General features: G+C 36.5%; 1 protein-coding gene across 3 annotated transcripts in view; it reads left to right on the top strand.

The window, feature by feature from the left end:
- Nucleotides 1–17,525, top strand: part of LOC142341789 (uncharacterized) — a 110,687-nt gene that overhangs the window by 8,828 nt on the left and 84,334 nt on the right. For 2 of the 3 annotated variants that reach the window (XM_075393023.1, XM_075393021.1), the window contains exons 3-4: nt 11,475–11,648; nt 11,919–12,203. In XM_075393023.1, the coding sequence (XP_075249138.1) occupies nt 11,475–11,648; nt 11,919–12,203 (459 nt within the window). The remainder of the gene's footprint in view (nt 1–11,474; nt 11,649–11,918; nt 12,204–17,525) is intronic. The other variant, XM_075393022.1, reaches the window with a different exon arrangement.

The following is a 17,525-nucleotide window of genomic DNA, read 5'->3' as shown; positions in this document are numbered from 1 at the left end:
AGACTATGTAGAGTTGAAATACTTATCGTTTTTGGCATTTCAAAGTTCTTGAGGAAGGTTTATATTTTCTGTGGTTTGGTTGTTTAGCCTGCTGATGTGATTGTATCCCCGAGAACTTGTTCATCGCTCAGTTTGAACTGGCACTTATCGGTTGCAATCTTCATACTGGCATCACGGTTGCATGACAAAATTGCACGTAAATTTTCATAAAGTTGTTAAAACTAATATGTCATGTTCGAGGTGAATTGAGTTTCTTTGATTTTTAGATTAAACAGACCTTTCGGTGTCAGGGGTTGTTAACAGAGAATTTGAGGTATTATCCATTAGCATATCTGTGGCACTTAAATATATCATTAACTTAGACAAGTAAGAACTCAGTTCTAGTTCTGTCAGACCCTGATAATATGCTTTCATTCCACTAAAATGAGTTCAAGAAATATTTTACAATCTTTGCTGTTTTAAACAGTGTTTAAACCGCATCGTAGATACGCTTTTCAACAACAGTGAGTTGGTTTGAGTCATGATGACTTTCTGTACCAAGGAACCAAAATCAGTTATGGTTGGTGGAAATGTGGTTTATTTTGCGCCATCGATTGGTTTTCTGTACGTTTTAAACTTTTTTCTGAATTTCTATTTGTAATAGTTTTGGTTCTAAGAGTATAAGATATCGAGCCTGTTCGGGTGTGATGGTTTCAAGTGTGGCAACAATTGATCTCTTTCGGATTTCTAGAAGTACTTCTCGTGAGCTAATGGCTCGTTGAGTAAGTGTTTTGCTTTACTCAGTTTGTCCATGTTTATGGTTAAGACCAGTCCAATTTTTTTTAAAAAAATGGGTTTTTTTACTATGCCAATTTGATGTGCTATTTGCGGCTGTAATAGCTTCCGTTTTTGAAGGGCTGATGAGGTGCTGTATTGTTGTTTGCAAAGCAATTTGTTTGGTGTGTTTAGACGTTTGCTTCATTTTTCCTTCTATTTTAATTGTATTCAGCTGAAAGGTAGAATCTGGGCAATTTAAGCAGTTATTGGGGTGAAGAATGATTTTTTTATTTTGCAAAGAAAGGGAATCCAATAAGTATTGGTCATTTTTTCAAATATCAAAAATTTTTCTAGAGGATTGTGTGCGATTTTAAAATTGAATTGTGTTATAAAATGTATTGGTGATTTCTGTAAAAACGCCGTTGAAACGTTAATTGGCAGGTGGGGTTGTTATTAGCTTTTGTGTGAAGAACTTTGATTTGTATTGTCAAATTATGTGTGTGACATCGCTCTACTGAAGGCGCTCATGTCAGTTATGGCTTTTTTTGAATTTTTCTGAATTCTAATGGTACAAGAAAAACGTTTCCCGAAAGTTTAATATAAAGCTATCTAGGTTTCATAGAAGAGCATGCAGAGTATTTTTTGGCTACTGATTTAACGGCATACTTTCGTCTCAGTATGCTTGTTGTTGTTCGAGGCAGTGACGACTAGTGTGCTGACTGCTTGCATTATTTCGGTGTGCTGATTGCTTGCACAAGGTCGGGTATGGAGTATGAGACCGTTTTCGGCTATGATTGAATTTTCGATGCTCATTTGTTTTAAAAACCCTGTTCCTTGGAAGCCCTCTCCTCTTTCCCCTTTACTTTTTTGATATTGAACCGTCTGCTGATATGGCTATTGTTAAAGTTGTACAGTGTCCGTCTGAGTTGCGAGAATGATCGCTGTCTCCTAAAGTTATCGAGATTTGGTTGTTGGTTTGAAGTTAGTCCGAATAGTTGATCCTGAGATTGTGTCACTTGCACTAAAGCAATGCCTGCCGCCATAATCTCTTTGGGTGCCTTGAAAACTGCTGGGTTGCTTGCGGCGTCGAGTGTCTAAATTAAACACAGGCGTTTGTGATGGTTTTGAGTGCATTTGGTCAATGCGGACTTGTCTCTTGATGATCAAACATCAATTTTTTACCGGAACGTTATCATTTTTCTTTAGTACTTTGTAGGTGAAGGGCATTCCTCGGTTGCTTTGCTCTCGTATTCCTCAATGTCTTTCTTCTGAGCGTTGCCTGCTAGGTCGTCGTCGAATGGTTGCAAGTTTGGAGATGCGTTGCAGTTGTGTTGTAATTGGCTGTCTGTTCTTTAACGGGGTCGAACTTTGGAGATTGCTAGTCGATTTCGAATTTTCATCTTTTTGTTTTGCTCCTGTGTATCTGTTTCTAAGCTCTTTCAGGGAGTGGTAGAGATCTTTTCAGTGCATTTCCTTCAAGGCGTAGAGAGAGATTTTGTGCCCTCAGGTGGTTGGCTTCTCTGATTTTCTTGGCACTGCGATGCTTGCCGGAAGTAGGCCTTCGAATTTGTCCCAGTTTTCGTTCGGTAGTCCGGAGAAATGTCGGAGATGAACATGAAAAGGATTTGTGTCAGCCATATTGGTTTAGGTTAAGTCATTCTTCTGTTTGGGTTTTGAAATGAACTCACTTCTGCTTTGCTGAAGTTAGTAGGTAGTGTGTTGTTGATGCCGTTGGAGTTCCAGTCAAAGATGTGAGGTTTTAAAGTTGCCGTGTTCTTGAATGTAAATTTAATTTGCAGAGAAATGTCATCAAAAGTAACATTAACTTCAATGCGCCTGGGCGATGGGACTATTGATAACTAAAAGCGTTTCAAAACGTCTAGTAAAAATGGGATAAGTTCAGCGGTTTGTTTTGTTTTTGATATTGAAAATGACTATAATGAGGATTTTGTATAGAAAGTATTGTGGCAGAAAAAACGTTGCAAACCTCTGTCGCTATGGGGCATCGGCTATGTGCTAGAGTGCTGCTACTAGTTTTCTCTAGGTTACTGTTAGCAGCCCAATAGGGGATTCGGTAATTTTTTGCCAAGTTTTTCAGAGTGCGTTTGAGGAAAAACGTTCTGATTTCTGCTAGGTCGAATTCTAAGATTTTTGTCGGTGCTCTATGAACCAACTGGATAGTTGTAATATTATCAACTAACTTTCTGAAATTTTAGTGGATTAGTTTTTTATATGTTCTACATTTATCGACCAATCAAAAGCTGGAAGCTTGATAGATGTGGTTTTTTTGTCGAGCTGAAGAACTACAATTTGTGATAAGCTAAACTGAAACTTCTGAAATAATTTAACTATTACTTTTGAGAGGTGAGGTAAAAGAAGAAAAAGATTTTTAGCTGGTCCAGTTTTAATATAAAAAACGGGTTCAAGATTTATTAATGTCTTCACTTACTTAGTTGACCATGAGATTGGAAGCTTTGGCTTCTTTATTCTATAGTTAATGAAGAAACCCAAGGATAGAAATGGTTGGAGTATTTTTAAAAAAATTTTCGGCTTTCCTTTTACTACCGGTTTTACGACGGAAATTTATTTACCACAATTTTTTAGCTGTTCTGGAGTTATTCCGGAAAACGCTGGGTAACATCTTGTAAAGCGTTCAATTTTCAAATTAATTATTCATCTATAGCCGTCTTTGTTTATCTGGTATCCTGATTTATTGCTCACATTTGTGACCAACTCCCGTAAAGGTTCAGGTTGTTCGCCTTTTTTTCTTCTGAAAGAGTTACGCTACGACGAAGTACCTATCGAAAGTTTGAAATAAATGTAATTTTGTCTAAACAAAGTTCGAAGATGTGCCATAGTTTGGAAGATGTACCATAGATGATTTGATTCAAGACGTGATATCAAATCAACAGTTCTGCTTGAAGTTTGTAATAAAGATTGGCGTAAAATTAGGATTTGTGATCCATCCGAATTTGAATTATTATTTCCCCTTTTGAGAGTGAAAGCCTTAGTAGAAAATTTTAATGATGAGGTTTGGAACAAATTGCGAGCTCTTACAAACCTTTGTTTGATTTAGTTCAGATTAAAAGCGGTTGCATTTAAATGCAATGCAGCTGCGCTGGATAGCAATGCTAAGACAATATAGCAAAACGTTAATAGCCATGTAGCAATCGCGAAGCTCTTCTTGAGCTTATTTTAGTTTTTAGATCCTTGTAACCAATTATTTGGCACGTGAACAGCTCATAGCAGCACTTTTTTGGCTAGTAACGTTCAAAAATAGATTGTTTGCGTGCCGTTAATACCTTCTTCAACATAAATTTTTAATGAAATGTGTTTTACGTAGGTGCACTTACCACCTTCCCAAAATGACATCTGCACTAAGACATTTAAATCAAACGAAAGTTTCGATTTTGAGGTTTTAGCTTTTAGCGCTGTTTATGAGAAGCTGTAACAATGGATTTCGGAAACAAATTTTACTATAGGAATTTGTCCTCATCGTTTTGACCTGACCTCGTCCATGAGAGTACGACCTCTGTCACCCCGTGGCTTTTTTCTTTCGCCCTTACCAAATGAAATATTACTGATTAAGGTCTCATCGAAAGGTATTATGCTCTGATAAGATATCAGATTTCTGATAAGGTTCCCATTTTATGCTAGTAACAACTGCTTCTGAAACTACTTTATTTCTGAGCTAATTAGTGATTCCTTTAAATAGGAAACAAGCGGTGTTGGTTGAAATTGTAACAGAAAGCAGTTCAAATTTTTTTCAGCGTATTGTTCAATGACATCATTAGAACCTCGTTAAAATATGGCCATCTTTAAAAGTTGTTAAAGGAGAATTCAATATATCCACAACACAAATATTCGAGAACAATAATTATAGATCTAAACTCTGATTAATTGCTCTCGAACGAAGTTTGTTATGTTGTTGTGTTGTTATTAAGGCCCTCACAGGGATCGGGTCAGAGCAGCGGCCTTCTCGGGGTCTTCCCAGAAAAGTTTTGCGGCTTCTCAGAAATTGCCTTGCATGTTTCTTGCATGGAGTGCTTCACTGTCTCAATTTCCTTTTTGCAGTTTCTGCAGTTCGGGTTGCCCAGGATTCCGAGTCTTAGGTGGTAGTTCAGGCTGCTGCATAACCCGCTTCTCTGTGTGCCAGTACGACTTCGTCTCTCCTGTCTAGGTTCTTTTTGTGTTAGTCTTGAAGTGATCCGACTATTGGTTGATCGTTGAGGACTGTTGGAATCGAATTTTTCACTGTCCGCATTCCGTGTTGTAGAATTGCTTCATGCTCGACTTTGTTGTGTGGTGGACCTGGTGCCGTGCAGACATTTTTGTGACATTCTGCTCCTGATTGTAGGCGTGTACTTAGATCACATGCACTGATCCTTTACTAATAGCCGCACAGCGACGGCCTTCTTTTGGTTTTTTTACGACTCGAAGAGGTGTATTGGTTTTCATGAGGTTTTTTACGACTCGAAGAGAGTATTGATTTTCTTAAGGTTTTTTATTGTAACTTGGATTTTAATTGCTCTTGAACGAAGTTCATAGCAACTATTGTAAACGTGTTGGTCTTTTTTATGCAAATTTTTTGCTTGACCATTTTGCGCTTTTCTTCTAGAACATTCTTTGACTTCTCAAGTGACTTTTTCTCGCTTTCGCTCTTCAAGTGATCTCTATTGCTCTCACTCCGATGTAAAGCTTATTGCTAATATAAAGTCGGTTGCAGCATAGAAACAATAAGGGCCAAATAGCACAGTCGGCAGTGAATATGGTTATGAAGCGGGAGGTGAATGGTTCGAATCCCGGTGGGGGCAAATCTTTTTCCACCCGCCTGTCGTTCGAGAGCAATTCTTCCGACATTAGTCGGTTTATGATTTTAGAAGCAAATTTTGATCGATGCCGCATGAATATGCAACCTTCTGTAATCGATACCACAATGTTTTTGAGAGCTTAATATTGCGTTTCAAGTGCAAAATTGGCCAATATTTCTCGATTTTTTGTCAATTTTTGGCTTTTTTATTAATTTTCTTAATTTTTGGCTCCTTGATTGGACTTTTTTAACCAAATTTGTAAATATGTCAACGTCTTTTTGATAATTACTGAATTGAATGGCTCTTTTTGATGTGAGGTGTTTTTGTTTTATAAAATTGTACACACACTAATCGGATTTTGGCGGTTTTCTCAAAGCTTTCTAAGTTCTTTTGGTTGTACTTGTTGAGTTTATTTGCCATAAAAAGTCTTTTGGCTTTTGGTGCCACATCGGTGTGTTTGGTTTCGTTTTGTTGCTAATTGAAATGTTTTTTGTCGATAACTCTTTAAATTTCAGTGAACATTTTTACCATATTTCGAACATTTTTTTGAATTTGTTTTACTGTTTCGCAATTGAGCTGTTTTATCTTCTTACTGAGACAGGAAGATGGATATGTATTGTTCTTAAACCTCGATTGCTTAATGACAAAAATCCTTGTTTTTTACCTCATTTTGTTCGTTTTTTAGGGTTTCTAATTTAGTTTTTTTTTCTATTTAAGTTAGTTTTTCTAAACTTTTTCACAATGTATGTATTCTCCCCTTTCTAGCATTTTTGTTTCTAACACTCTCCTAAGACTTATAGTTTTATTCGCTCTGCTTTTATTAAATTGAAAATTAATGCTTTGAACTAATAGTCTTTTTCCTTTCAGTTTTTTAAAATTTTGTTTACAATTAATTTTTTAAACATATGGCACTGAGGTTTTGCTAGCTTTACTTTTACAAATGATGAACAACGCTCATTTTCTGCGGATTTTCTTAGGTCATGATTTTGATAACATACAAAGTTTTGCATTTGAATATTTTTCTCTCTTTTTTATGATTAATTTCGATTTTATTAATTTTTTGGTCATTTAGTTTTATTTCGTTCTTTGTAATTTAAAGCGACAACTGTTTATAGTTAAAGCGACAAAGTTCATTCAGTTACCAATTGATCACAGTTTTTATGTTAATAAAATAGTGTTTCGATTTAGAGAACTTATTGAAATTGATAAAATTTGTAACAAGTTTGGCCATTTTTTGTAGTATTCAAATTTTTCTTCGGAATTAGAGTTTTCGGAGCCTGACATGGCTAAAAAGCAAAAACGAGTAAAATTGCCGTGTGAACTATTTGTGTCTGAGCGAAAAAAGTGTTATCGTCATGCGCTGCGTTAATTGAATGACTCTTTGACTTTGAAAAGTGTTTTTGACAGAATTGAGCATATATATAACCGTTTTAAGCCGTTTTTTGGCCAATTGGCCCAGTTTTTTATTGTACTTTGTTTTGTGTATGGAAATAATTTTTTTTCAATGCTGTATTCTTATGCAAGCTTCTAAAATTGATACCACAGTTTATGAGAGCCTAATAATGCATTTCGAGTTCAAAATGGGCGCATATTTCTTCATTTTTTAGTTATTTTTTGGCATTCGTCTAATTCTTTTTTAAGCGGAATTTTTTGAAAACTCAGTGCATATGGCAATGTAATTTTCATAATTTATGCATTGAATGCTTCTCTTTAACAATTTGTTGATTTTTTCTTGTGACCAGAAAAATATCTCATTGTGCACTGTCACGGATTTTTGATTCGTTTTTATCGAAAATTGAGTTATTTTGTTTCTGTTCAGTTAAATTTCAGTAAAAAAAATCGTAAGTGCTATTTTAATACCTTTTGATATTCTTGTAAAATATTTTGAAATTTGGAAACTTTGAAATGTTTTTATTTTTTCTATCTATACAGGGGATTGCCATTCAATGTATCTAATCCTCCAATTTATCTTTCTTTAGTTTTTCTGCTTTCTTTCTCTTCACTTTGATTAGTATTTTTTTGTAACTCAAGAAGTAATCTTTTTGTTTGTTTTTTTTTTGCAATACGTGTCTTTCTCCACCTTCTTGCATGTATCATTCTAGCACTCCTAAAACCTATGGTTTTTTTAGCTCCGCTTTTTTTGTTTCATTTTGGCAATTGTCATGAAAATTTAAAGATTTAAGCCTTTTTTTCTTGAATCTTCATTTTATTTTAACATTTTCTTTTTATTCTCTAATTTAGTTCCTGTTTTATGAATGTCTGTCATATGATTTAACAAGGTCTTTTGGTTGGCAGTGTTGATTGCGCAGTTCCAACTTTTTGAGACTAGTATCTTGATTCTTTTCATGACAATTTGTGGCGTTCTCGGTTTTCTGAGCCTATCAGTTTTGACCGTACTATTAATTGTGGCCGTTTTTCAACTTTATCAAATGTTTGCTAAGAGTTTTTTCAGTCAAAATGACAACTTATATTTTAAATCCGTGTGGCTTTATATTAGTTCTGACTATTGTCGTAATTCTTTTTAATTTCTCTCAAACGAAGCTTGTAGCATTTATATTAGTCCGGTGGGTCTTTATGCGATTTTTTTGCTCTACCGGTTTTTCTTCTGACCCATTTGACTTTTCGTCCTCACAAATGGGATAAACAGGCAGCGCCCAGCGGGAATTAAGTGCTCTTATAGCGTTTTAGCTCATTGGTCTCCAAGTATGCGATTCATAGAAACTGTTTTGGAGACGTATACGTATGGTGTGAAGGGTGGTTCTTAGAGTTGACGCTCCCTCCCCCACATCAAACCCGCCTCTCACTTCACCCCCCCCCCCCCACTTCACATCAGCCCCTCCCAACTCACATCAGCTCCCTCACTGCAATCCCCCTCAATCCCCACCCCTGCACATAGTTCAGGCCTTAAGTGCCCGGTGCAGCCGTATACCCCCTCCCACCGTTGAACCCCCCCCCCCCCCCCCGGTTGCACCCCATCCCTTGATGGTTCAGTTAATTTCTGGCTTTCTTTTTAAGCGGAATTTTTTGAAAACTCGGTGCATATGTCAGTGTCCCTTTATATTCTCTATTATGTCTGTTTTTTTAGTTCTCTAATTCAGTTCATGTTAAGAATAATTTCTGCCATATAATTTGACAATTTCTTTAGGGTGGCAGAGTTGATTGCGCAGTTCCAACTTTTTAAGACTAGTATCCTGATTCTTCTCATGACATATTGTGACCTTCTCGGTTTTCTGAGCCTATCATGTTTGACCGTACTATGAATTGTTGCCGTTTTTCAACTTTATCAAATGTTTGCTGTTTCAAAGTTGTAATGAGTTTTTTCTGTCAAAATGACAACTTATATTTTAGATCTGTGTGGCTTTATATTAGTTCTGACTATTGTCGTAATTCTTATTAATTGCTCTCAAACTAATTTTTAGCAATTATATTACTCCTGTTGGTGTTTTATGCAATTTTTTGCTCTACCGGTTTTTCTTCTGACCCATTTGACTTTTCGTCCTCACAAATGGGATAAACAGGCAGCGCCCAGCGGGCATTAAGTGCTCTTAGGGTCTTTTAGCTCATTGGTCTCCAAGTATGCGATTCACAGAATCTGTTTTGGAGACTCATACGTATGGTGTGAACGGCGGTTCTTAGAGTTTTACCGGTTGACTCCCCTCCCCCCACATCAAACCGGCCTCTCACTTCACCCCCCCACTTCACATCAGCCCCTCCCAACTCACATCAGCTCCCTCACTGCAATCCCCCTCAATCCCCACCCCTGCACATAGTTCAGGCCTTAAGGGCCCGGTGCAGCCGTATACCCCCTCCCACCGTTGAACCCCCCCCCCCCCCCCGGTTGCACCCCATCCCTTGATGGTTCAGTTAATTTCTGGCATTCTTTTTAAGCGGAATTTTTTGAAAACTCGGTGCATATGTCAGTGTCCCTTTATATTCTCTAATATGTCTGTTTTTTTTTAGTTCTCTAATTCAGTTCATGTTAAGAATAATTTCTGCCATATAATTTCACAATTTCTTTAGGGTGGCAGAGTTGATTGCGCAGTTCCAACTTTTTAAGACTAGTATCCTGATTCTTCTCATGACATATTGTGACCTTCTCGGTTTTCTGAGCCTATCATGTTTGATCGTACTATGAATTGTTGCCGTTTTTCAACTTTATCAAATGTTTGCTGTTTCAAAGTTGTAATGAGTTTTTTCTGTCAAAATGACAACTTATATTTTAAATCCGTGTGGCTTTATATTAGTTCTGACTATTGTCGTAATTCTTTTTAATTTCTCTCAAACGAAGCTTGTAGCATTTATATTAGTCCTGTGGGTCTTTATGCAATTTTTTTGCTCTACCGGTTTTTCTTCTGACCCATTTGACGTTTCGTCCTCACAAATGGGATAAACAGGCAGCGCCCAGCGAGCATTAAGTGCTCTTAGGGTCTTTTAGCTCATTGGTCTCCAAGTATGCGATTCACAGAATCTGTTTTGGAGACTCATACGTATGGTGTGAACGGCGGTTCTTAGAGTTTTACCGGTTGACCCCCCTCCCCCCACATCAAACCGGCCTCTCACTTCACCCCCCCCCCCCGCCCCACCCGCACATCAACCCCTCCCAACCCACATTAGCCCACCTCACTTCAACCCCACCCCAATCCCCACCCCTGTACATAGTTCAGGCCGTAAGGGCCCCGTGCAGCCATAGACCCCCTCCCACCGTTGAAACCCACCCCCGGTGCACCCCCATCCCCCGATTGTGTCCAATGATGATAATGCTCAAATGTTTCTCGTTTTGACAGTTGTGCATTTTTTGCCAATTTTCAAATGAAATTTGGTCAGTCGAAAAGTAAACGTATCAAGACAAAAAGATAATAATTCGAGTCGGTTTTGGAATTTGTCCGGCTATGTTTTTTTATGTCGTCGTCAAGATTGTTGTTACGACCATATGACGTCTCAATCACTTCAAATCTGCTTTGTGTTCATTCGTTTGTGCAATTTCAATTGAATTGCGTGTGACGTCATTTCTCACTCTTAGTGGAGCGAATTTTTTGTTCATTCGCGTGATTATTTTTGGTCACACGTGACTTACCTAACTCTCGAATATCACTTCCTAACTTTGAAATTGTCTTTTCTTTACTTTAATTCAAAGAGAAGGTTAAGTGAATGTAAATGAAGTTTATTTGAGAGCAGCTGATAAAGGCAGCAATAACTTATACAGATTCTTAATCAAAATATAACATCTCATCCTTTAACGAAAAGAGTATTTTTGGTCTGTGTTCTGTTTTTTTTTGAGATTGGAGATCTACAATGCTGTTGCGGCTATTTTCTGGCGATCTGCCAGCTATGTTGGGAATGCACTGCGTTTCATACCGCTGATGATCGATTCGGGTCCTGCGGAGGCATCCCGTGGCATCTAGAAATGCGTCCGTTTGTCTGGCCTCCAGTTTGTGCCAGATTCGGTGTCCAAACTCCGAGGCTTACTATCGTAGTCGTGTGTCTTTATGCAAAATTTTTGCTTGAGCGTTTTTAGATTTTTCGTTGGCTCGCATGAGTGCTTTGACTTTTTCTCAATAAAAACAGGTAAACTAGTAAAGCCTTAGGGCTTTGACTCGCCCGGCAGCTCTTTCCGAATCAAGTAGGCGCTTATTCTACAGTACAGTGACGCTGGAAGATGCTGGTTAATGCTTCGTAGTGTGTGAATTTCATGGTGTGAAGGGTGTTTTCGGGAGGCTTCAATGACCCTCTGCTGTTATAGCTTTTTTATCATCGCTCAACTCCCGGGACCAACCTACCTAAGTTTAAACTAGCTTCAATCAGAGAATTCCTTGCGTGTTGAGAATATTTGACCATTTTCTGTAATATCCATTGTAGGGGCTCCTAACTTAGGTGGTAGTCGATCATTTTTAAGAGGACAATATTTAGATGACACGAGTGGTGTGATTGTGCCTGAGGTGCGTGACCTTTCGAAACATCAGCCGATGGGACTGAAGAACTTGGGAGCCACGTGTTATGTCAACTGTTTCCTTCAGTTGTGGTACCATGATAAGCAGTTGAGGAATCTTCTATTCTCTTTGGACATCCTTGTCGAGAAAAAAGGTTGGCCCACTAAGCTTATGGCGATACACTTTTATTAATGTTTCCTGTTTTCGATGTCGCAAACAAATAATTTCTTACCGATCAGTACATGAGCACTTTTATTTTGTTCTGCGCTATAGTATTATTGAAGAACACTAAAGATCAATACTTTATTGAAGCTGTTCAAAAATCAGTTTTTGATTTTTCAAGATTTTAGAATTTTTTGTGGTAATTAATAAGTTTTAGACTTCGTTTGATGATATAACCCTGCAAATTGTGTTGCCATCTTAGATATGGTGTTGGATATGCTGCAAAATCTTTGCCCACAATCAGAGGCTGAATCAAAGATACTTATCATACTTGAGCTGAGGCGTCTGTTTGCCCTGATGTTGAAGTCAGAACGACCTGTAGCCGACCCAACACCCTTCCTCACAGCTTTAGGGGTGGGAGTGATGGAGCAGCAGGATGCTAGCGAGTTCAGCCAGTTACTTCTTTTCAGAATTCTGGAAGAGCACATATTGAAAGCCAGAGAAATGATGAGCGATCAAGCAGCCTGCACCAACCTACCCAGTGAGGGTTTGTACCAAGAAGTAATCAAACAGAAACTCTAAGACGCCGAATTGTTAGCCTCACCGTGTTACCTTGAACCTATTGCGCTCACGTATATTTCTTATAATTCTGCTGCTTTTCGTCAATCGGCCACTTGCATTTCAATATTCATATCTATCACGTTATTAATAGACGCACAGCGATAGCTGAGGCTATTATTGGCCTTCTCTTGGTTTTTTACGACTCGAAGAGGAGTATTGGTTTTCGTAAGGTTTTTTGCGACTCGAAGAGGAGTATTGGTTTTCTTAAGGTTTTTTTTACCGGAAATACTATTCGTTCAGACGATGTTTTGACCTAAAAGCGAAATCGAGTAAAATTGCTGTGTAAACTAATTTTTTCTGAGCGAGAGAAGTTTTTTTGATCATGCGCTGCGTTTAGTGAATGACTTTTTGACTTTGGAAAGTAGTTTTTGACTGAATGGCACATATAGATAACCGTTTCTAGCCGTTTTTCGTCTAAGTGACCTATTTTTTGCTTGTAATTTGGTTTTTTGTAGAATTAATTTTTATTCGCTGATATATTGAAATGTAAACCCCGGAAATTGATACCACAGTGCGTTTGAAGTTCAAAATTGGCACATTTCTTTGTTTATTATTTAATTTTTGCCTTTTTTTCTATTAATTTCTTCATTTTTCAATCTTCCAGCCGTCTTTTGTCAAATATCAGTTAATATGGCAACTTCCCTTTGATAATGCATATAATCAACGCCTCTTTCTACCTCGATGTAATTTTGTTTTATAAAATTGTGCATATGCTAATCCGATTTTGGTAGTTTTTTTCCAATTTTTCTGTTTTTTGTTCGAATTTTGGTTTTAATTACTAGAAAGCCTTTTTGTGCAACAAGAGGGACTCCAATTTTGTTTCAATGAAAATCAACCCCTTTAGGCGTAACAAATTTTTGTTGCGTCTTACCCTGACTTCTTGGAATTGGCTTTTTCAATGACTTCTGTGACTTCTATTGCTTTGCAGTTAAAATTTGTGTTCGTGACGTCATTTCTCCCTTTAGGTCAATTGCGTGCCTTACCTCACTCTAAAAAATGACTTCTGAACTCACTGATCGAACTTTAATTTTCATGAAACTTTACTAATTAAAGGTCACTAGTGTGCATCTAAGTAGTGCCAAACTTATATGCCCTTTTTCCTGAGTAATAGAGTCTTATATCGAATATTAATTTTGAAAAGCTCGATTAGGGCTTTTTCCTTGTACAGCAAATGTTTCTCATAAAATTGGCAGTACGAATCTTATACAAATTGTCCAGTGGTCTAATAAAAAGCTGGTGGTCGATCTGTCAATCTTTTTTCTTTAGTTTTTTTTTATTTCATGGTAGGCCACAAGCGTCTATCGCGGCTATTTTCCGCCAATGTGTCTGTTGACTATGTTTTGTTCTGTTCAGGAGGATGGAACTTTGTCTCGGATGACTCGTCGTCTTTTTTGTCGCGAATGCTGAACAATGAAATTAGTATTGTTTCTGAACGATTTTTTGCCTTTGAATATCATTCTGTTGCTTTTTCTATGATTTATACTTTTTGAGTTAGTATGAAATCATTTGGTCCATAATCTTTATCCAACAAGGAAGACTTATATGCTATTTTTGTTATAATTGCACTGATTAGAAAACTAGTAGTGGTTTTATCAGTCTTTCATTGGCTATTGGTTTTGTTTACAGCTTTTTGAGCTTGTCAGTATTTTGATCATCCCTATTATTTTGGACACATTTAACGTTACGAAACAATTTCAGTAATTTGAAATTTTGCTCCATTTTGTTTCTCTTGGCGACAGCGGTAAAAATTCCACCAATTTTTAGATCAGATCTGGGGAGGTAATGAGTTAAAGGTTTAATACAAAAGGTAATGGCTTCAGCTGCAATTACGGTATTTTTATGAAAATCTGAAGCTTCCAGTCGCTTCTGGATTTCTTCCGGCTATGTTTTTTTTTATTTCGTCGTCAAGTTTTTTTGTTACGACCATATGACATCATAACTTCAAATCTGGTTTTTGTTCATTCGTTCATGCAATTTCAACTGAAATGCGTGCGCGATGTCATTTTGCGCTCTTAGTGGAGCGAGCTTTTTTTGTTCATTCGCGCGGTTAAATTTTTGGTCGCACGTGACTTACCTCACTCTCAAAAATGTTTTTCTCACTTTAAAATTGACTTTTAGTTACTTTAATTAAAAGAGATAAGGTTAAATGGGTGTGTGTCACTCTAAATGAAGGTTATTTAAGATCAGCTAATAGAGGCAGCAATAACTTATACAGATTTTTAATCAAAATATAACAGATCAGCCTTCAATGAAAAGACGATTTTTTTTGGTCTGTCTTACTTTTTTTTAGACTGCCGATCTACGAATCTATTGCGGCTATTTTCTGGCAATCTGCCAGCTATGTTTGTTGATTTTTAGTTCTTTATTTTGCATCTGATTTTGTAGTCTTCGTGTGTTAATAATGAGGCATATTTGAATCAAATGTTTTCAATTGACGGCTAATCATTGATACAAAATTATCGCCATTTGATTTTATATAAATTCGGAGAGTTTTTGAGTTTTGTTCTTATTTTTTTATTTGTTTTTCTGTGTTAAATTTGATTGTTTAAAATTGCACCTATGAAATTTTCTGATTGATTATAAGACCAATTTTCTAAGGAAGCATAATTGGAACTTCTGGATGTTTCCATTTGACAGCGAATGGTTTCAAATCTTCTTTGGAAAATAAGTTTTTGGTCAGATTTTTGTTTTTGCATATGTGACTTCATGCTTTTATAACTAATTTATTTGAAAAACGTTTTCTGATAGCTGGGGCTGTTAATGGTCACACGTGACTTACCCACTCTGAAATATGACTTCCTCCTTCTTAAGCTGACTTTTTTTAAATTAATTTAACGAGATAGGGTCAAGTTAGTGTATGTCACTCTAATTGAATGTTTTTTAAGAGCAGCTAATTAAAACAGCAGTAAGTTTAGAGATTCATAATCAAAATATAACCTCCCAGCAAATAATGAAAATTATAGCTGCAGCTGTTATTGGCCTCCTTTTGGTGTCTTACAATTCAACGAAATTGAATTGTAGGGTGTGCTGTCTTTTTGAAAACTCGAAAATGAGTTTTGGTGGAGCTTCTTTTTTGTTGTATTGGTAATTTTTTGAATCGGTATTTTTGTTGGAGTGTATTTGAAACAGGAAGTAACTTGCGTTCAAGGAAAGTATTTCTGTCAAATTGCTGGAGAGCGGAGAGAAGTGAGATTGTTTTCTGTTCATGCCGCTTTTTCGAGGGAGAGCGAGAAAAGTTTGTATGAGAATATTTTTACTATGCCAGGGGATTTTTTTATCACTTGCGGTATTTTGAAAGTAGTTTTTTAGTTTAACCTCCAATTTTTCTGTCAAAGTTGTTTGTTTCTTTTGCCCAAACTAGCAATAGTGCGTTTAAACGCGGTTTTGCCTATCTAAATAAAAAAAAATGATGTTTTAGTCATTTTTGAGCTATTTTTGTAACATTTTGCCTTGTACGCTATTTTAGTCAGTTTTTGTTTTCTTCAAGTTCTCGTAGCATTTGGGGCGTTCTGTGATTCAAATGGGAGTTTAAGTGGTTTGCGTTGGCTTTTTTAGTTGTTTTTTAAAGGTAAGTGAGTAAATGTAGGCAAACGTGGCAGATTTTTGTCTGTTTTAATTTTTTTAAATAGTTTAGCTCGTTTTGAGCTTCTCGCTCTAATTTTTCTTGTTCAGTCTTTAGTTTGGAGCTATTTTATATGTTTTGCTCCTTAAAGCTGCCCTTGAAGGTGAGAGAGGGCACCCTTCACTGAATTAATTAAAACAATTTTTTAAAATAATTTTTTTGGGCTCTTTCTTTCCTTTGCATTTTCTGTCGTATAGTAAACTTTTGCCAGATTTTGGACGGGTAAGTGCCTGACCAGAAGCAGTAATAAATGTGGTTGCCAAATAATTGATTACATTTTAGCATTTGTATGTTTTTGTTCAAATGTTCTGTTGAAATTGTTTTCTACATTCTCCATCATTTTTTCGTTCCTCAGTTTTCTGTTATGAACTTCTTTGTCACGTTTTCTGTTAATTGGCAGTTTATTGAATGAGAACTAATTGTTTCGAACGGTTTTTTCCATTAGTAGTTTTAGAGCCGCAATTCAATGAGATTTTTTATCAGATTCTTTATCAATTTTTGTTGTCAGTTACTTTTGCATTGTTAATTTGCCTGTTATGTTTTCAAACTGATTATCATTATCTATCAGGAGGCTCCCTATATTAGTTAAAGTAGCCAGTTTTGTCTTCTGAGTCGTTTCTGGAAATCTTCCGGCTATGTCTAATGGGTCATTTTGCTGGAGTATATTTCAAACAGGAAGTGAAATGCGTGAAAACAAGGTGTTTAGTTCGAATAGCTGAAAAGCAAAAAGAGTGTCTTTTTGTTCATGTTGCTTATTTGACAGAGAGCACAAAAGTAGGTGTGAAAAAATTTTCACTGGCCGAGCTGAAATCTTTGGTCACATAAAGCTTTTTGGAACAGTTTTTCTTAGTTTTAACTCAAATCTTTTTTAGTCAAAGGTGTTTCGCTTTAAACTGTTAATAGTGCGTTTGGAAGCTTGTAACTGGTCGTTCATCTGAAGCGAACTTAGCACTTTTGGTGTCGTTTTTCAACTATATTTACCATTTTGCCTTGTTTTAAGATTTTTCAGCATTTTTTCTGTTCTTCATGTTTCTTCATGTTTCTTCTAATTTTTCATGTTTTTTCTTTGCTTTTTAAATTTCTTTATATATTTCTCTGCAAAGTACTAGTCGGATGACTGTTCTAGAAAAATGAAGTGCGTGCGTGAAGTCATTTTTCACTCTTAATTGATCGAGTTTTTTATTCATTCGCGTGATAAAGTCTTCGGTCACACGTGATTTACCTCACTCCGAAAAATGACTTACTCCTTATGAAACTGACTTTTTTTAAACCCAATTCAATGAGATAAGGTCTGGGGCTGTTAATTGTCACACGTGACTTACGTCACCTTGAAAAATGACTTCCTCCTTCTGAAACTTACTTTTTTAATTTTATTTTAATGAGATGGGGTCAAGTTAGTGTATGTCACTCTAATTGAAGGTTATTTAAGAGCAGCTAATTAACACAGCAGTAAGCTTACAGATTCAGCAAATACTGAAAATTTTTCTTTCCTTTGCCTTTTTCTTTTACTATCTTTTTGAGAATGTTGATCTTTTATGCTATTGCGGCTATTTTTGGCAATCTGCCAGCTATGTTTATTTAATTGGTATCATTTTGTTGTCAACTAGCCGTATTTCTCTATTACCA

The sequence above is a fragment of the Convolutriloba macropyga genome, chromosome 6 (assembly GCF_964194025.1).
Source record: "Convolutriloba macropyga chromosome 6, txConMacr16.3, whole genome shotgun sequence".
Lineage (NCBI taxonomy): Eukaryota > Metazoa > Xenacoelomorpha > Acoela > Convolutidae > Convolutriloba > Convolutriloba macropyga.
This window is presented reverse-complemented; position numbering and strand designations above follow the sequence as displayed.